This window comes from Eublepharis macularius, chromosome 14, assembly GCF_028583425.1.
Source record: "Eublepharis macularius isolate TG4126 chromosome 14, MPM_Emac_v1.0, whole genome shotgun sequence".
Taxonomy (NCBI): Eukaryota; Metazoa; Chordata; class Lepidosauria; order Squamata; family Eublepharidae; genus Eublepharis; species Eublepharis macularius.
In genome coordinates, this window is record NC_072803.1 from 21,513,419 (window position 1) to 21,534,680 (window position 21,262).

The window sequence follows — 21,262 nt, forward strand, 5'->3', positions numbered from 1 at the left end:
CTTCCCCCCAACAGCTATGACTAGTGCTGAGGCATCCAACTAAAGAACCAATTGCAGAATGTTCTGTTAGTGCTTTTTATTCATTACAGCATTAAGCGTTGACTGGACAAGCACTAACACTGGCAAAGATCAATCATGGAAAAAAACTGACTTTCTTGTAGACATACTCCAAGCAGTGTTGCGGGCCAATGAACTTGCATTTGGTCTCATGTGCATAAACAGATTATGTATTTCACAATCCTAACTCTCCCTCCATTACAGTACAACTACACAGTTCTCCAGATTCCAAGAATCCATTCTAGAAATGGGTACGTGTGATATTTCATGAAATCTATAGGGGAATTCTACACATGTGACTATAAAGAACCCACTTAACCAAATAGTCTTGGCTTCCAAGGGAGCCAAAGAAAGAAATGAGAGGAAGGTGGAAGGCCATGGTCCTTGATCTAAAAGAGGCATCAGATTTCCTAACGGTTGATTAATTGGACATTGCTGCAGAATGAAAGAAGAGAGGGAAGATCGAGCAGCACCGGCTTTCCTTTCACCTCTTTTATGTGACCACAGGTTCCAAATGTGGCATCACTACAAGGAGCAAAATTGCGTCTTGGAGCCAAGGTGGCTAAGAATTACAGCGATGCAAAGTATGAGGAGCCAGAGAAGGGCATTATATGTATTTAAAGGTGGAACCCCACATGCAAACTGATGTTGCAGAAGTGCTATGACTACCGTGCCTCCTCTGTCCTTCCTCATCCAGCTATTACTCAATTATGTCTCCGGAACAATTTTCTTACCCTGCAAACTCAGCTACGAGCTCGGAAATCAAGATGGACTTTGTAATCATCACTGGATTCTGAACTTCAGCTGGCAATCCCAGAGGATTGAACAAGGAACACGCCTGATGAAAAACATCTTAAGAGTCAAACTATACATTCAGAACAATCAGTGTGGTACCAGTTCAAGCTACAGAAGGGGAATTGTACATTGGAATGCCCTCTCTTCTTTGCTGTAGAAAGGCCAGTCTGACCCCAGTGGCAACTTTCCCAAAATATGGAGTTTCTGATATGGGGGGACAGATATCCCTACACCTCAATTCTAAAGAAAAAAAATACAACAAAAGGGGAAGGTCATGAGAGTTTTATAAAATTACACACATGTGGAGAATAGAAGGCAGAACTTTTTCCACCCTGTCACAACACTAGAATTTGGGAGTTACCCAACGAAATTGGTGTGTAGATTCAAGACTGATGAACGGAAGTACTTCTTCACAACACGCATAATTGGCAGATAAAATTTTCCATCACAAGATGTGGTGGCAACTGTACCTCAGACAGCTCTAAAGGGGGACAAGACAATTACATGAAGGATAGTTCTATCAATGGCTAAATGGAACCATCAGGTTGAGAGGTAGGATACCTCTGAACACCATTTGCACGGGAGACCACAGCAAGGGAAAGCTACTGCTGTCATGCCCCCTCTCTGCAGCCTTCCTGGAGGTGTCCAGTTGGCCATCATGGGAAACAGGATGTTGAACTAGATGGAGCAGGGCTGGTCTTAGGTTCTAAAACAGTCAAGTCCAGGAAAGACTATACCACATCACATTTCTGAATGTGTGTGACTGGTAAGTTAGAATGGGAACCAAGCATTCAGATCTCAAGGGTTCTAGTTCTGATTCTCTCTAGCTGATAGGACACAAGGGCGCAGCTAAGTCAGGGAAAAACCCAACCTTTTCTCAAAGCTGGCATCACCTAAACAGCTTAAGTGTCACCATTATATAAATGACTCCTAAAAGCACAGTAGAACACCTGTGCTTAAACATGGTTGAAGCAATACATTCAAAACCCAAAGACAGATTATCTCAGGGCCAAGCGACAAGATACGCCCAACACATGCCAGGTCACAGGTGTATGATCAGACTTGCAGAAAGAGGTCCATCAGGGGAACTCAATTTAAAAAGTGCTCACGCATTTGGCAATGGAAGGGAACACTGCTGGGGGGAGAAGAAGCTTCCTGAAGGATGTGTGGAGACAGAGAACGGAGGACAAAAAGTCCCATCCCTTCCTTCTTTTCTGCTGGACAAAGCAGGGTGGGATGGAAATGGAAGCTCCTTCTACCCCTTAATAGTGCTTTGTCACAGCGCCAAGCGAACAGGTGCTTTTAAAGGAGAATTCCGGGACGTGCATTTGTCTGCAAGTTCAGTCATGTACCCTTGACCTGTCATGTGTTGTATGTATCGTGTAGTTACACCATTTGTCTCCTGCAAAATCTGGAAATGATTCTCTTTCCTTTATAAGTGAAAGGAAGGGGAGATTATTTTTAACAAATCAATCTTTAATTAAAATTTAGTCAAGCTGAGATTATAGTTCATCCTGAGCTTCCTCCTAGGAACTCAGGGCAATCATCATATGGGGTCATGCTAACTTTATCCTAGTAACAACCTTGTGAAGAAGCGTAATCTGAGAGAAAGTGGCATTTATGCTATCAGTCCCTGCTCAGGTTTGTGCTCTCTGTTCCTGCTGCCCCTTCCAGCCTCCAGAAGGATCACACCTATGGTTGTGGGAGTCTCGTAGAACAGCCCTGTATCAGCTGAGGGACTGGAGCGGGGGGAGGAAAAGAGGGAGTGGAATCAGTCCCCCTTCTTCTTCCACAAACACAGCTTCACTGAGGAACATGGCTGATTTCATCCAGCTGTCCTCATAGCTGCCCAATAACCCACACAGCTTTTCCTCAGCATAGGTCCCACAACTCCTGGACTGATCTTTCTGGGTGTTGAATAGGCTGTAGGAACAGAGAAGAAAGGAAAACTCCATGTGCCTTCTGTACATGAACAGTTGGGTACACACCAGTGACAACTGCATAGCAACCGGCTAATTACCATTTTTAAGGCTGTGCCACTTTATAAGGTTATGTGGATACAATTGTGATCACGGTCCCAATTTCCTTGGATGAAGGCAAAAAATATAATCACACAATCATGAGTTGAGCAAGGAACACAAGGGTCCCTGGCTGAAGTCCAGTGCTCTATTGACTCCCAATCCTTGCTCACAATTGCTTGGTAGCCATCATTTAGCCATTTCTGAAGAAACCTAAATGTAGGCATCCTGGTCTTGCAGCTGTAATGGAGAGCCAAGCTGTAAAACCAGGACGCCTACATTTCCCATCAAAACTTGAGGTAAGCTGACAAGAGTCCAACTTGTGTAAGGCGTCACTTGTAGCTTGGCTCTAACTCTATTCTTCCCTCCTGACCCCTCCTATATCACCTACTTACAGGAAAGAAGTAGGGCCGGCCCATCATTAGACAAACTGAGGTGCCCTAAGTGAACTGATGTATTTTGGGGTATCATTTAAAAGGGATGCCAACTGTCAATTAGTTCATTTATCAATGGAGTTATATTCCAGCCTCTCCCTCCCCGGGGTGGTATGCTCAGGCACCAAAATGGCTTTGGAAAGGAGAAGCCCTCACCATGTACACATCTTAGGGCCTGTCATTCGCTCTGAGTTCCATTTAAGAATCCATTTCTGGAGTGGATTGAAAAATGCAACCCCAATGGAGGGAAGTTCTCTGATACTGCAGCCTCTATTGCAAGAATCCACTGCAATGTGTGCTGGTGTTATTATTTTAAAGAGGAGGAAGAACAGAGGAGACAGCACAGACAAGTGCTACATTAACCTCTCTCATCTGACACCCTCCAAGTCCAACTTTCTAGTTCCTTCTTCTAACAAATACAGGTTATCACAAAATGATCCAGATGCCATTAGGCCTGGGCACAGCAATGCTTCCAAACTGATGTCCTCCTTCCCCACAGATCTCTAGGCCTTTTGAGAATACAGGTTGCAGTTTGTTAAACAAGCCACTTTGCTTACTTTTTTGTTCCCTGCAAAGGGAAATGAGAAAAAGAATTTGAGTCCATGTCTCCGCAGTAGTGCCCAGGATGAAAACCTAGATGGATGTTAGCCCCATATCCCAGAAAGAAATTCAAACATCAGAGGAAAGTCCTATTATCCAGATGGATGGAGCTCAGAGTTCCACAAGAGTTGGACAACTGAATCAATAACAACCTGGTAAGCCACCTGGAGCCCATTTGAACTTGAAGGCAGGGAGAAGCATACAAAGATATCTGGATAAGGTCTGTCTCCAAAGTGCATTAAGCTTCTTCAGCCATCCAATGTTTATTGTTACTTCAGGGGTTAAGGGAGACTTGGAAGATTAAAATAAATACTAGGAAGCCAAAGTAATGCTCTACAGAACTAAAGAAAGGTGGAAGAGCATAAATCAGTCAGACTAGAAGGAATGAAAGTGGAAAGAAACCCAGGAAACTGATGGGACTGTCTCTCCAAGGATTCCTGAAGTCTCTTGCTCTGAAGTTATTGAGAAATTACACCAGTTCTTACACCGTTCCAAGCATGTGTCCACTGCCATCACAGAAAAGTCCGTATGTTTCCCATATGCTGATATCAAAGACTACCCTTTTTAGCACCCACATCCCAATCCACTAAAACAAACACATTTCTATATATAATCCTCTCACTTGAGCAATCCTTTACGCCCCTGCAGAACTTGAGTTTTGTCCACACTCTTTCAGTATGGAAGTTTTTAGGATTGTGTAAATTCCTTAATTCCTTCAAAACACTGCATTTGGTTATTCTCATTTAATTTAGCGGTTACTACTAGTTCTAGCTGTTTCTGGTCTCTCTAGCTGGCTCAGAGCTACCTAAACCTAATTCTGTAGATAACACTGCTAAACAATTGCATTCATTCCTCAAAAGCAATGTGCCACAAGAAAATCATTGGTTGAGGCAAGTTGCCATGTTTCCTTACTGCGATGAAGGGAAAGCTGTCAGTTTTCATATGGCATAGTTGATTAGTGAATGTTATTTAGATTTTATTCACATACTGTGTTGGGGGGCAACTTTTTAGCATGGTATCATGGTCAAACAACAGTAGTTGCCTCCTTTTGCCTTTTCCACAGAGAGCTGCAATGTGTTTCATGGAACCAGTCAACCAGGTATTCCATGCCATTCATCTTAGATGATCTATGAACAAAAGGTAAAGTTTCCCTATCTATTATGCCCTGACTTATAACAAGGACTCTTTGGTCAGCTCCAGTGAAAACAGCAGAGTCACATACAGGGGATGACAGCTTTAGTTGAGGGATCTCTGGCTTGCCGCCAGGTTCAAAGATAAAGACATAATGCAGGATCTTATGTTAAAAGAACAGAACACTTGCTGTCTCCATGCCACTTTAGTACTTCAGAAAGACAGGAACTACATAGAAGGGGAAGAGGATAGGATCAAGTGGGAAGAGCAAAGCCAGCAATCTCCCTTCAGTATGATCTCTGACACTGGCATGGTTCTTTGATATGATCCCACTTTTCTCCATTTTAATAGTTTCAGAACAGCTTGAGGAAGGAGCCACAAGACAGCAGCAACTACATCAAATCCTTTCACATGAGAATCAAACCTCTGCCTGCATTTCCTGCCCAGGAAATTCGGCCCTCACTAGCAGTCTCTTGCTATGAGAGAGATGCTAGTTCTGTCCCCAAGCTTTGCTGATACTCTTCAACCCCAGTCTACAGCCACTGGTTCTTTGTCATTCAGTGAACTTCTTCCAGGACAAGGCATGAGCTCCACTGCTTATCTTTCCAGTCCTTGATTCTTTTCAAATGCTGCACTTAGATATGGATGCTGCTCTTTAACGTGGCTACTGTTGCACTCTGCAGCTCTTTGCCAACAATTCTGAGAGCAAAAACACATGAGAACCAAGGAGATCCAAGATCAGATCTTCCCAGTATTTATAAATACTAACAGAAGCCATGCAAGGGGTCCAATCTACATTGGGATCATGGGGGGAGCTGGATTAATTCTCCCCTTTATGTAATTTTGATAATCAAAGCCCCTCTCCCCATCATGCCTACATAAGCAAAGCCATGTTGGATCAGGCCAGTGGCCCATCCAGTCCAACATTCTGTCACACACAGTGGCTAGAAATCCAGTGCCATCTAAAGGACTGTCAGTGAGGCCAGGACACCAGAAGCCCTCCCACTGCCTTCCTTCCAGCACCAAGACAACAGAGCACCACCTCCCCACAAAGAGAATACCATCTATCTCCTGTGGCTAATAGCCACTGATGGACCTCTGCTCCATATATTTGTCCAGTCCCCTCTTGAAGCTGGCAATGCTTGTAGCTGCCACCACCTCCTGTGGCAACGAATTCCATGTGTTTATCATAGCAAAAAGATGGACAGACCCTATTTTAATAGCATGGGGGTTGGTTTCAAACTATGAAGGGAGAATTTCACCTCCCCTCCCTTGCACTACCCCAGTTAGAATCAGGGCTCTTTATGGCTTCTGTTAATGCTATTAAGAACCTGTCATAGATCTCCCAGTGTCCTCCTTAGTCTGATGCTGAGCTACTAAGGTCTGATCTGATCTTTCCTTCTTCCATTGACTTGCAGAATATCCTGCATTTTTACTCACTGTCCCCAAACAGCCCAACTAAAGTGAACAGGACAGTATCCATGAGATTACCCATAAACTTATTCTAGGCAAAAATGAAAACTGTCTTCTTGAACCAGGTCCAGGGATCCAAACAACCGCTGACTTTAGCTTCTGTGATTTTGTGCCCTGAAAGCGCTATGTCCCTTCCGATCTTAGATACTAGGCCTCAAGTCCATTTCACATGCCAGCCTGTCAACCAGCCAGCTGGCCCACTAGGCTATTAAGCCAAATGTCTCCTCCCTGCCAGTCTTGCCTTGAATAAAGGAGCTGTGGTTAAGGTCCATTTTGAAAGGGATTTCTGTAAGGGTCATCAGATTCAACAGAGGAAGGAGCTCTTGCACCCTTTGTGTAGAAGAAGGAATTTCAGTATTTCTGAATGTGTGGCATTGCTGCAACTTAACAAGCAGCACCTACCAGAATTTATTTTTCTTTTAAGCCTTATCCTTTGCTGCAATCAGCTCATTAGCCTGAAGATCCAGGGAGGGGCTTCGGATATGGCAACGGGGCACATCATGGCAACCACTGGTGCCAAAGGGACACAGATTTTTTGCTGCAGCCTTGTGATACCTTTGAGTCCAACCCCTTGTCCCAGTCATGGATGGGTTAATGTTGCACAGGTACAAGCTGGCATGGGATCAGGGAACAGAAAGAAGGGGTGAGGGAGGGTAAGGAAGAAGGTCGGAGTGGGACAGGTGCGGGTGGAGTTGCCACTCACCTTGCATCGGCTTCACTGTAGTATTCCCTGGCAACGATATCTTCAAAGAGCTCCCCACCCGTGACGCTGAAACACAACACAGACCATACATCTCAGGAAGCAAGCTCTAATCCACAAAACCTTAGACCACAATAAATCTGCTGGTGTTTAAAGACCATAAGACTCCTGTTTGTTTTTACTGCTACCTCCAGAAATTTTGTTAACAAAGACCCAGGTTTGCCCTATATTTGAAATTTTGCTCAGAACACCCCCATGAGACTGAACTGCTGCAGCACAGATATTGCTGAAAGTGTGGAGGAGTTTACTGCAACCTCCTTCTTATGCCAGTTCCCAAACTGCCCAAGATGTAGCAGTTCCCCATCCCGCCTGCGAGGAATATGCTTGTTACTGGCAAATACCCGACAGAACTGCTCTTCTCATATTCTATCATGTGCCTAAGCCTAACATTATAATACACATAGATAGTTGGCCATACTGGGGGCACTGAGAAAAATCCAGAAAAGAAGTATGATGAAATAAGATGGAATTTTATGGCAGACAATGGTATTCTATAAAAGAGGCACCTATACTACCAAATGAACATAGCGCTGCTGGTGAGGGGTGCAAGTCTCTAGAGCTTCAAGCAAGAAATGTTGCCAGTATGCAAGCATTTTCTGATGCATGCAATAAGCTTATGCGTACAAGAGGTATCATTTTAGTCAAAAGGGATATTTTCAAAAATTGGGGTATCATCTGTATGGCTGGGGAATGGCCTTGTTCAGTAACTACAGCTACCAACATCTGTACCAGTTTATGTTTTTCTTGTCAGTGAGGTACCTACTGGCAAATTCCAAAGCAGCTGTGAATAATCTGAATCAAATAAAATACTAGATTAGAACAAAAAACAAATAGATTGGGGGGGGGAAATGACTTGGTCAGTTTGTCTCCCACAACAGATTTACTCAATTTCTTTTTGTTGTTGTACAGCTTAACATAGGCTGCAGTCTTCAAAATTTCCACGGTGACTGGATGACAAAGCGCTGTCATCAGTTGAATGAAATGAGTCCTCCTTTAAAAGTGAATGAATATTCTAGCTCTTCTGAAGTTTCAAAAATGATCAACATAACAAGGATTATGATGGGACAGTGTGGTGTTGGTGAAAAGTTTAGCAACAGAATGGAGCTGGCACCGTGAATAAAGCATTGGTCTGTTGTTTGATTGTATGGCTGAGAAAGTTCTATGTGCACAACTGTGATATGTGAATGATGGGTTTACACAAGTGCGGCATGTGACTGGCTGCGGCTGTGTATGCGAATGCGGGAGTATATCGGTAAGTAAAAAGGAAATGGACACAGAGAAGTTGTTATTACACACACATACAGGCAACCTATCTGCAAATTTATGTAATCCTCCACTTGCAGTTACTGATTTTCCTTCATGAGCCTTACCAAAAAAGTTGTACTTGAAGGATTTAAAGGGAAGGAGGCAATCTGAGAAACCAGGGAACAGGCAAGTCACTGAGGGCTTAGGAAGGGAAAGATTTTCTTTTTCTATTGTATTTTTCTATTATGCCAGAAAACTCTTGAAATGTCACCGTCACATGACAGCAGAGAGACTGCTGAGCCAAGAGGGGAGCCTTGTTCTCCTTTACCCACATATAAAGCACTCCACAGCCATTAGGTGAAATGGGAGGATAGCACGCATGGAGCATTTGGATGCCATGTTTGAATGGAGAGGGCTCACTGACTCTCTGTACAACAATAGAAGAGATACTTTATCATATCTTTTGTTTTATTCCTTTGTTTTATTAATTCCTGCCTCACCTACTTTAAATGCTTATGAAGCATCCTTGACTGAAGAGTGGCAGACTTTGAGCGGCACATGAGGTGCCCTTGGACCAAACAAAAGGAAGGAAAGGCATACCCAACCCAAAGTACAAAGGGGAAACTCATACATACGGGGCCTGTTTTCATTTAAGCTATGGTTCACCAGGCTGCTGAACTTGCCCTGGTTCAGCTCTGGAACCAGTCAAGATGAAAATGAGCATAAATGTCCCTCACCACTATGTAACTGTTTTTGGAATTGGAGAAAAGGCTTTTGAACAAGCTCAAACCTTGGCTCCTCTTATTTTAGAAATTAAGTACTGGGAAAAATATTCCCTTATCGTCACCAAAGAACCTTGTGAATGCTGCCAACTGGACAACTTCACAAAAAGTGCACTCAGTCCAAAGCATAGGACAGTATGTGTTGCCTGACTTCCCAACGTGAGCACTGTCTTTTTTCACACTGTCACTGCCGTTTTAAATCTTATTCTCTCACCCACCCACACAGGGCTACAGCTGTAATGCTTGCTGCAACCCGCTTCTTCCCTCTGTGCTGCCAATTGCCTGGCTAAGAAGAGAATGCATGGCCTCCGGTGTGACAGCAAAGAGAACAACTTTATGCATCTGCAGAGAAATTTTTTGTTATGGCTGCTTCTCCGACAGCCACCTCTTTCCATTCCGTTTTTCCCTGCACTGAAAATATCTGCAGCAAATCTGTCTGCAAATCAGAACTCCCAAGGTAATTCAAATTCTCTTCCTCCTCCCACTTTCTCCTAGATTTTTTTATAGTTACTTTAAATTTGACACTGCAAATTCTAATGGAAGGAAACTCAGGGATATGCCCCACATTCTAATATCAAGTCATGGTAAAGTTCTGAAAAGTCATACTAGAGATAGCAATTGTATTGACGGAAGATCTCTTACAATGTGTCTGTTCAAGAGGATCTGGGAACGACTCTACATATATGTGGATATTTCATAAATAGACACATATACAAATTCTTCCAACCCTGAGATTTTTGGCATAGGGATGGATAGCAGGAATAGGTCTGTGACTTAAAACAGTAATTTGGGAAGTGCTCAGATGAGACAGAAGGCCACACTATTTGATATCCAGATGTGCTGAACATCTGCACTTGTCATATTTTTCAGATGGCTTTAGACGAACAAGCTTGAGAGGCCTAATGATGGATATCAGTTCTAATGTACTCCGTATACAGGAGGGCCCTTAACATGAGGGATTGCCAGCAAACCATTAGCTAAAAAGTATCTTTCATTCTAAGCAAGGAAATTTAGTTTGGGAAACATGTACTACCTCCGGTACGGTGGAACTTAAAAGTATGGATTCTTCCACATGGAAGTGAGGTGTGAGGCAGTTTTAAAGTCCATGAGCTATAGGAAAATTATAGCATGAACACAGTCAGTGTTGAGACTGATTTTTAACAACATGGAATATATCAATAAAAATAAGGCCAGGTGGAAGCTCGGCAGATTTTCAACATCCTTGTCCAGACAACAATTTTAGAAAAGTCAGATGCGTATTCAGTGTGCATTTATCCACCCTCCCTCATCAATATGAAAGTATGTACAAACAAGAATGATCCAGGCATTTTACAGCACTATAGTAACTCATAAGTACTTTTCCCACCAACATTTCCACTTCTTGTACAAGTGACCAAGCATAAGAAACCAAAATATGGAGATGTCCTACACTGGCTAAATTCACTCCAGGAAATAAGTAGCTATGTGCACCATTATTCCATGAGGCATCTTGTCCTATGTTTACTGATTTTTACATATTATAAAAATTTCTAAGGAAACCTGATGACCTAAAAACTTAAATGATGATATTCAGTAAGAAAACACACAAATTATTAAACAGAACAGAGCAGATATTAGCAGAGGTTAGAGCAGAGAGTTGTGAAGGATTTGGTTATCCCCCCCCCACACCACCCCATTACCGCTATCACTATCTACCTGCCTCTTCTTTATTTTTAGCAGGGAAGGTTCAGCACTCCCTAACTTTCCAAACATCCAGTTTCATCCTATAGGCACTAGGAATTGCTGGATTTTCAAAGAATCAAGAGGCTTAGGGTCAAACTAGATGTGCGGGTTTTTCAACAGTTGGGTCCAGGTTCCCCAGACCCAACTCAGGTTCCCCACAGCCACACAGCAGCGGTAGAGAATGGCTGTGTTTTTTTTAAAAAGGAGAGCCCAAATGGCTTCAGAATGCTACCATAGGGGGAAGGGGCTCCCTCCCCTCAAGCTGTTTTGCAAAATAGAGGGGTGGGGTGTCTCTGTTTCTGCTGTTCCATGTGGAGTATTCTGTGCACATGGAGTAGTAAAAACAGGGAAATACCCTCCCCCTGGGCTATTTTGACGTGGGGAAATGGCTTAGGGGGGAAGGCAGGAGCTCTTTCCCCCCCTGCAGTGGCATTCTGAGGCCATTTGGGCTGTCCTTTATTTTTTAACAGCCATTTCCCACAGCTGCTGTGTGGCTGTGGAGAACTCGAGTTGGGTCTGGGGAACCTGGACGTAACTCTTTACAAACCTGCATGCCTAGTTTGACCCTTACTCCCACAAAATGCAAGTAAAACCACAGCAATAACATGGCAAGGGGCACAACCCAGCTTCAGGTGTTTTTTGCAATGTGGCCTCAGGGCAAAACCCATGCATTTTGTTTTTAATCCTACTGCTGCGGGGCCAGGGACATGCCAAGGTCTGTGTGACTCCAGTAAAAGCAGAGCGGCACTGACTCAGAGGAGAGCTAAATATAGCTCGCTGCTTAACTGGAGCTGTCAGAGAGGAGGAGATATGAGATCACCAGCTTCTATATCTGGAATGAAGTGAGAGGCAGCCAAGCAAAGCACACAATGTCTCCCGAAAGCCCCCAGACACTTTGCAAGGAGAGTCAGTATAGGACGTGGCCCACGGCCATACCAACAAAAGGAAAGGGGAGAAAGCAGGACAGTCAGAATCACTGTCTGGAGTTCTTGAGCCACTGGAGGGTTTTTAAGCCTTCTTAAGTGGGCATGTCTTTGGCGAAACAGCTGTTCAGCTACACTGGGCGCAGTATCAGGGGCACTGAGTCACCACCGTGCTGGTATCCTCCTTTCCCCTCCTCCCCATCCGCCCCTTCATGTCAAAGGCATCACTGCAGCTGCAGCCTTCTTCCACCCACATCAGTGAGGATGCCACAGCGCTGCCTGCTCAACTCCCCAGCAGAACACAACATTTACTCAAAAGAGCAAGAAAGTTACCCAGAGCATGCCAGGACACTGCAGCCATGGTGCTCTTTTAGAAAAGCACTTAAGTATTCAAAAGTTAGGCAATTCCAAGAGAACTGAAGGAAGAGTTTTGTTGAACTATAGGGCAACAATATGGTGTGCAAAAATGTGGTGCATTTGCCAATGCAGTCAAAACTGATTTCCTACTTACAGATCAAAGACGAGGTAGTGGAAGCCTTCCTCAGATATGCTATCATGGAGGCGAACTGCAAGGGAACATAAAGGATATATTAAACAAGAAATTCTCCAACTTCTGGGCTGCAGTTCTGCAAACTACAGCTCCATTATCCTTGGCAAACATCGCACATCATGGGAGCAGAATTTATATACAGAAAAGAAGGAGCAACGTGTCCATCGAGCCCTGCTTTTAAAATACTGGCAGTGTATCAGGAGGAACAGTTTTTAGGCCACTTTGAATGCAACTTCCTCCTTTCCATCAACACTTTCCCAAATACACTGCCATAGTGCCATCCTGCTTCATTGCACTGCATTGCTGTAGATTATGAATTAAGAAATGAAGACTTGTTTGAGTCCTGTATCTGTTGCCTTAATATGAAGGCTCCATATTTAATAATAATTCTATCTTCCATAACTTTGAGTCTAACTCATGACCACGCCCCCCACCTCCATTAAAGTTTCAAGTTAGGTAATGCTATCTTATAATACAAATAAAGCAACATAAAAAGATAATGAGGTTGCAAATTAAAACTAGAATTGAGGACTGGAACCTCAAATCTTCCTTTCTTACACTCCAAACTTTTAGAAAACAGCCACGCTTTCCCCCTAAACACTAAAGAAGTGTGTGATAAACTGTGATTGAAAGGGCATTAAAACATTTCATGGTATCAATGCATGCATATTTTAACACTATAATGCCATTTAATTTGCATCAGTTTTTTTAATGGTATATAGGCCATATGCTGATCTGAATAGGTTTGAACTTTAATAATTAAGAAGAGCAACAGGTCTGTACTTAAAGTAATGTGCTGAAGTGGGACAAGAGTCCTTATCCCTACACTTCTGCAAGAAAACACATTATATGAAATAGGACTCCTGCTGTTAAATACAACAGAAGGCTTCGCATACTAATCAAATATCTAGAAGTATTAACATTCCTGACAGCGAATAGAGGCCAATAGTCACTTCTCCTAATAGCAAACCTGATGGCCCTTTACCTATCAGTAGGGCAGTGAAATTAGATCATACATCATCCAAAGACAAGGTAGGAGTTTCTCAGGGAACGCTGCAGATATGCTGGGGGGGGGGAGAGTACTGGCTTTCTCCAGCTGTAACATAATATCCTGGACAGCATTAAAGTCAGGGGATGCACACAATGAGGTATGCATGTAACTTAGGGAAGAAAAAGGTAAAAATATTCTGCACATTATATTGTTTTAGTTCAGAAAGATGAACAGCTTCCTGCACATATAGCCCCAGACCTCAGCAGTCAGAGAATTACAGCTCATTTGCCCTATTGTGATAGATTCCTCCGACTGAGAATTAAGTGAGCTGCAAACTACCTACCTTGCAAAGGAACTCAGCAGTCTTGCACTACTGTGCTGGGGAGGGTTAACTGTTTCCCTACCCACCCCCATTTCTCATGTGGCCCAACTTGTAAAATCTACTTTAAAAAGTTACAGTCCATTCCAACTGAGCGGGGTCTAGGGTTTTTTTTTTTTTAATAAGGAAAATGCCTGATAGTACAGCAAATGAAGTTCAAAGATGAGTTAACTTAACTAGAATGCCTAGCTAAGGTGCACTTGTGGATTATGTCCTCCTTAGGCTTTCAACTTTTTCTCTATTTTTTCCTTACAGAGCAAATCAAACCGGAAAAGCACAGCAACAAATGCAAGTGCAGGAATCTGCAAATGGTTTTGGAGCTCCTCCGTTCTGACCGAGTAGATGGCTTGAGGATGGCTGACGAGAAAGAATTATAAAGTCTTGTTGCGTATCTGACTGTACCATTTTACTTCTACCACTGTTAGCCATTCCTTCTCAGATGGCACATTCTTTAAACCAAGACTAGCTTTAGTCCTGTAGCTCAAGGCAAAATACTTTGGAGGAAACACCAGGGTTCAAGTGCACTTTAGAGCTATGTTTTTAGACCATCATTCATTTTTCCTCCTGCTACAGAGAAAGAAGAATCCTGTCGTAAAAGAAGAACAGCAAAATGTAGCTTGATCAACACCTTGAAAAAAGTTTGAGGGCCCTAGTTGATAAACTGAAATACATAGTTAGGAAGAAGAAATGCCTCCACTTTAGGGAATAAATAATGGTCCCTCTCACAGCACAGATCTAATCGTCTATGATCTGGGGTGAAACCATCTCTTCTAGGCCCTATATCAGCTAATGCCTCTTGTATCTCTTTTCTTCTCTAAGACCACAAGTACGTTTTACCTGTTTTCTCTGTGGGAAAATAACTTGTGTAAAAACACCAGCACTGACGTACCTTGAACATTTTAATAATCAATTGTATATTTTTGCTGCCCTCACAAAACTAGGGACGGGGTGCTACGCACCATCTGAACCACTAAAAGATCAGTCCTGATGTATGGGCCACAGAGATGGTAAGTCCCAGAAAATAGACCAGTAGAGGACAACTTGGATAACAAAACAGTCTCAGTAAACTGAGGCTAAGTTCAGATAGAAAGCCAAACTACAGTTTGGTGCAACATGCACACATCATGCACTTGCATGCTCCCCTCTTCCCCTAGTATGGTACTATATAATCTGATACTTCCTCTTTTGTCTAGTTGCCTTCTATATGACCTTCGCAGGCATCTGGATCGAGGCGGGTCAGCGCTGCTTGTGTTACTTGATCTCACAGCAGCGTTTGACACGGTTGACTATGATTTGTTGGCCAGCCGCCTTGCCGATGTGGGGATTAGGGGGACAGTCTTACAGTGGCTGGTCTCCTTTCTCCAGGGTCGGGGACAGAGGGTGGCGCTCGGGGGAGATCTATCGCCCCGTCACCCTTTGGTGTGCGGGGTTCCCCAAGGGGCGATACTCTCCCCGATGTTATTTAACATCTATATGCGCCCCCTCGCCCAGTTGGTGCGGAGGTTTGGGCTGGGTTGTCATCAATACGCGGATGACACCCAACTTTTTCTGTTGATGGACAGCCGGCCAGACACGGCCCCAGACAATCTGGCCAGAGCTTTGGAGGCTGTGACGGCATGGTTGAAACAGAGCAGGCTGAAATTGAACCCAGTGAAGACGGAGGTCCTGCAGCTGGGATGGGGGCTGCCAGATGTTGGGATCCTGCTCCCTGCCCTGGATGGGACACCACTGGCAACTTTGCCAGTGGTAAAGAGTCTGGGTGTGTTCCTGGATGCCTCCCTATCGATGGAGGCCCAGGTCACGGCGGTTGCCAAGTCTGCATTTTTCCATCTTCGTCAGATCAGGCAACTTGCCCCCTACCTGATGCCCCAGGACCTGGCTACAGTGATCCATGCAACGGTCACCTCCAGGCTAGATTACTGTAACTCACTCTACGCTGGGCTACCCCTGGGCCTGATCCGGAAACTACAACTGGTCCAGAATGCGGCGGCACAGGTCCTGACTGGTATACCTTACCAGTCACACATCACACCTGTCCTGCGCCAGCTGCACTGGCTTCCAGTTGAATTCCGAATCAGGTTCAAAGTGTTGGTTCTTACCTTTAAAGCCCTGAGTGGGTTGGGACCGGCATATCTTCGGGACCGCCTCTCCCTGTACGTTCCCCGGAGATCGCTCCGATCAGCGAATAAATATTTACTTGTGGTCCCCGGCCCTAAGGAAACCCGCCTCACTTCAACCAGGGCCAGGGCCTTTTCAGTCCTGGCCCCAGCCTGGTGGAACGCTCTGTCAATGGAAATCCGGGCCCAGCGGGACATATTATCGTTCCGCCGGGCCTGTAAGACAGAGCTGTTCCGCCAGGCGTTTGGTGATTGAAGGGGGCGGTGCCATGTCGTCCTCCCACCTTTGGGGTGGGGAAGATTCTCCCCACCACTGCACCTTGTTAATTTGTTTTATTATTTGTATATTGATTTTAGTTTTTGTTTTTATCAATTTTAACTGTTCACCGCCCAGAGCCCCTGGGGATGGGCGGTATATAAATTGAATGAATAAATAAATAAATAAATAAATAAATAAATAAATAAATAAATAAATAAATAAATAAATAAACTGTCAAACTGTGGTATATGCTTGCCCTCCAAACCAGGGCTGCACAAACAACAGCTTGATCACGTGGCCTTCATTACTATGGCAGAAAGTAACTAGTTGAACTGCAGTATGGTAGGGGAGGTAGGAATGTGTATATGTAGAAAGCTTGTTTCTGTAGTTACCAAACCACGGTTTGGCATTACGTCTGAATCAACTTACACTCTCTTCATCAAGCATGGAGCTGGTAAGGAAATGCCAAACCCCACTGAAACGAATCATGGATCCAAAATACTCTTAACTCCTTTCAAAGAGGCAGGGGAAGCAGAAATCCTGAATAAAATGATTAATCCTTTCCTTCTCAAAATGCACTTACATCTCTTCAGACTGAAGCACCTTAACATTGCTATAGACTGAAGATTTATGTTGATAGTACAGTGGTACTGGTGTGAGAACATCTGTGAGTTGGGTCAAGAGCCAAACTTCCTCGCAAAAAAACCACTGAAGAACTCCGGAGCTCTGCTTCTCTTTCCTAGGCTTTCAGAGATTGTGATACTGCTCACCAGAGCAAGGCTAATTAAAGAACAAGAAAAACCTATTTGCAAAATGAATGATCACATCTCTAAAAGTTCTTCACGGATGAGGAGAAAATGTCTAGCAAGAAACACAATTGAGGGGATAGTGCTTATAAACAGGATGTTTGTGCTGCCAAAAACATGACTAGCTCTGATGCTTTGAGCTGAAATTCACATTGGATGATGCCTCACTTCCTGGGACCAGATCCACCAACAAGCACTACACCATATGCATCCCCTAAGAACAAGAGAGTATGGAACGCTACCAAATCACCATGGTTGCAATGAACGCCCACTTATCACTAACATCTGAAGGCATATCTGCACCGCAGACTTAAGCTTGTTTAATGGTTACCCTTCGCTGGGAACCCTGGGAGCTGCATTTCTATGAGAAGGTCTGAGGATCTCTGACTGAGAACACTCGGCTCCCTCTCCAAATTACAATTTTCAGGAGAAGATATAATGATAGTTAAAATGGTATAAAACTGATATATGTTTGTAATACAGATATGCCCCGAAGCTACACAAGGGAGAGAACACTCCGCTGAACCTAATACATATCTAGAAAGGAGACAAAAGAGCATTTCAGAAACAAGGGCTGCAGTATCATTTACATTGGGAACAAAACTGAGATCTCGAGCGATGAGATGAATCAGCCTTTAACTCAACATCTTACCCAAACCATGCCAATTTCCTCAGTCTCTGCTAAGCTTCTGCTCCATTTTTGTCCATTCAGAGGAACTGGCCAGATAGCTTCCCCTGCCTACTCATATCAACCTCATTTGTATTATTTCACTACTCTTTTCCCAATTTTGAAAACTGCAGCAGATTCAATGTGAATGCAGAATAGCATGGCTACTGAATGCCAAACTAGAAGACATAGCAACATGCAGCTCTGTTCCTCCAATTTCTAATAGAGAGGAGGTGGCAAGCCTGACAGAAAGACCAAAGGGGGCACACAGGGCTGCTGAAGCACCCCCTCCCCTACACACACACACAGACAGAGTTTCCTTTCCTTTTCTGTAGTTTGTCTCCTAATATCACTTTTCCCCTCAGCGAAAACCAGATGATTGCCCAGAAGGCAAAAAAAATGTCTTGGGAGAGAGACTGTGGAAAGATGGGCAAAGGGAGAATTCTACACTTATTAAGCATGACTAGTACTCTTTAAATTAGGCCCTCATTCTGTACTTTAGATACAGGAGCAGGAGATCCAAGAGGGCACACAGGGGACAGGAAATGTCTTTGGTTCATATCACTTGCCTCTCGTTCTCCCTAGTTCCCTCCCTCATGGCTATGCTTCCTCCCCCAACCCACTTGTTTTTTCTCTACTCTACTTGCCTACCCACCCAACTTTTTAGTTATTTCTCATCAGCCATACACCCACTAATGCTCTTGTCCCCTAAATAACCATCTTTCCTTTTTCCTACACCTCAACCTCAGCATTATCCTTTTCTTCCCAACCCCTTCCTCTGATTCCCTTCAACCCACACCTCTCACCTGCTGTTCCATATTGACACTCGACAGATGCTGTTTCCTCCCCTTCTCCTCATATCTCCTCCTCCCCACCTTAAATTCTCCGTATCTTCTGCTTTCCCCTCATAGCCCTCACAGCCTCTTCTCCTTTTCTTATTCCAGTTCCTGTCACCTCCTTGTACGGACCACATTACATCATATGACATCAGGTGCCCTTTTGGGTTGCTACAGCAACCCAAAATACCACCTGAACATTGGCTTTTCCTCTATACAATGTCCTCCAGGTTTGCAGAAACATCTAGAAAACCCTATTGTGTGTGTAGGGGGAGGGGAGGGTTATCCACATGGTGGAGCCACCCATGGGAAGGAATTAGATATATGACTGAGGCAGACCCACTTTTAAAAGACTGCTCTAATCATATATTGCCTGTTCTTAACATACATGTGTATGTATATGTACATACATGTGTGTAACACTGTTACTATCTGATAAAATATCGGAGTGGTCAGAAATGGTCCTCTTCTCCCTTTGTAAGCCATAAGGTAAAGATTCTGAACTGTTCTGTAACCTCCTCACAGTGGCTACTTTCAGACATAATGAAGAAACATGGTCTAGGAACTCCCAAGGCTAATGTCCTTCCCTTCCATATGGAAAACTTTCTGATTCCCAGAAATTACCATTTGTTGTGACATCTGAATCAAACAAAAAAGCTAACGGTGGTTTGTTCTCTTTTCTAAAAAATTAAGATACCAAACCAGATTTAAATGTTGGTTTGAAATCCTAATCTGCAGGCAAGAAAATTAGAATTGTTATTTTTCAATATCTGCAACATGACATAATGGGGACTGCTGGGGACTAAAAGTATAGAAGAAAATAATAGCCACACCTCATGTGAGGAAAGAATGGAAGATGCGAGCCCTGTGGGGCTTGATTTTTATGTTGATGCTTTCAACGTTCACATTGGAAAACTGAGGTTGAGTACAGCTTGCAGGAGGAGCTTCATTTAGGCATGCCTCAATCAGCTCCAAGAGCGTGCCTGGATGGTATAACTTCCTGACAGAGGATAAACTCATTCAGCATCTAAATTCTCTGACTGCTGAGCTAAACTGAGATCAGTGACAATATAGCAAAGGGAGATTCTTGAGGCCATCATCCCCGGATGTCAGCCTTTTCCACTATACCACCTTGGTAATAAGGGTAACAAAAAGTTATAAACCAAAGTTTATTTTTTTACAAAATAATAATATTAAAAAAGAATATTCAAACTTATCACAATCGTAATCTCTTTTACCAACATGAATCAAGTGGACTGATTCAGAAATTAACATACATTTCTGTCCTAGCTATTCAACCATCTAGATTAATTGTAAGAGATTTAAATGTTCTAACAGGTTCTAAACTGCTAACTGTAAGCTTCTCTCTTCTAAACAGTTAACTGTAAACTTCTTTTTCTGTACAGTCTTTTAGCAGTAAAAAACTTTTCGTAGCTCCGTAAACTTCATCATTTCCTTTTCTTCAGCCTTAGCCCTCCACTTCCCATCTGTCATTCCCCAACTGTCATATTTCTCAACCATTAACTCCTGCTTCTCCATCTCCTCCCCAAGATTTTAAAAGGAGTCTCCCTAATCGGCTGCAGTTACTCATTCAGCCAATCATATACCTATTCTTTTTCAACCAGCAGACTATTATATTACACTTTCAAATAACGGTATCCTTCCTAAACATACATATAGAAAACCTAAAACACCTATTTAAAATAATATGCAGAGGAGTTAGCCGTGTTAGTCTGTGGTAGCAAAATCAAAAAGAGTCCAGTAACACCTTTAAGACTAACCAATTTTATTGTAGCATAAGCTTTCGAGAATCAAGTTCTCTTCGTCAGATGCATGATACAGAGACTGGTCAAATATAGAAGAGGAGGGAGGATAAGGGGAGGAGAGAGAAGAGGCAATTAGGGGGGAGGGGGAGGGTGCAACCAAAACATTCCTTTGCTAGTATATGTAAACATCTCCTTTTGGTGTTTGCATTGGAATTGTACTGCATTGGAATTGGATGGTCTAGCTGTGTGGCTGCTACAAACTAACAGGGCAAACTCCTTTGAAGCCAACTGATCCACACACCAAAAGGAGATGTTTACATATACTAGCAAAGGAATGTTTTGGTTGCACCCTCCCCCTCCCCCCCTAATTGCCTCTTCTCTCTCCTCCCCTCCTCCCCCCTCCTCTTCTATATTTGACCAGTTTCTGTACCATGCATCTGACGAAGAGAACTTGATTCTCGAAAGCTTATGCTACAATAAAATTGGTTAGTCTTAAAGGTGCTACTGGACTCTTTTTATTTAAAATAATATGTGTCTACAACTGTAGATCAAAGTCACAGACACCACAATACTAGCAGCTAGAGCAACTTATTTGTTCTCGCTTCCTCAGGAGTCTTTAAAGACATTTTATTTGCCAGGGCTTTTAACAGGGAATAGATTGCAGGCATCTTTTGGGGACAGTGGGGGTTATTTGGGATTCTATTTGTGTTTTTTGGAGTCCCTTGAATCTCGTTCTCTCACTGACACCAATGGCGCTTAAAGGAGTGCAAAAAATATTGTCTGCTCCAGGAGCGTGTGGGTGTGTGTATATACATACTATACATGCATGAAGTAGTGGCACTCTTTAGTGCAGGAGATTAGGGGCATCATTACCAGGTCTCCCCAAATCTGGAATAAATTCTAAAATTACGTTTCTACCATCTGGTCAAGCCATGGAATATCCAGAAGGGA

The 21,262-nt window shown here is 43.4% G+C and overlaps 1 protein-coding gene across 5 annotated transcripts in view; it reads right to left on the minus strand.

Moving 5' to 3' along the window:
* Positions 1–21,262, minus strand: part of CAMK2B (calcium/calmodulin dependent protein kinase II beta) — a 205,070-nt gene that overhangs the window by 85,198 nt on the left and 98,610 nt on the right. For all 5 annotated transcript variants that reach the window (XM_054997388.1, XM_054997386.1, XM_054997387.1 and 2 more), the window contains exons 4-5: positions 12,452–12,506; positions 7,212–7,277 (exon numbers count right to left, since the gene is read on the minus strand). In XM_054997388.1, the coding sequence (XP_054853363.1) occupies positions 7,212–7,277; positions 12,452–12,506 (121 nt within the window). The remainder of the gene's footprint in view (positions 1–7,211; positions 7,278–12,451; positions 12,507–21,262) is intronic.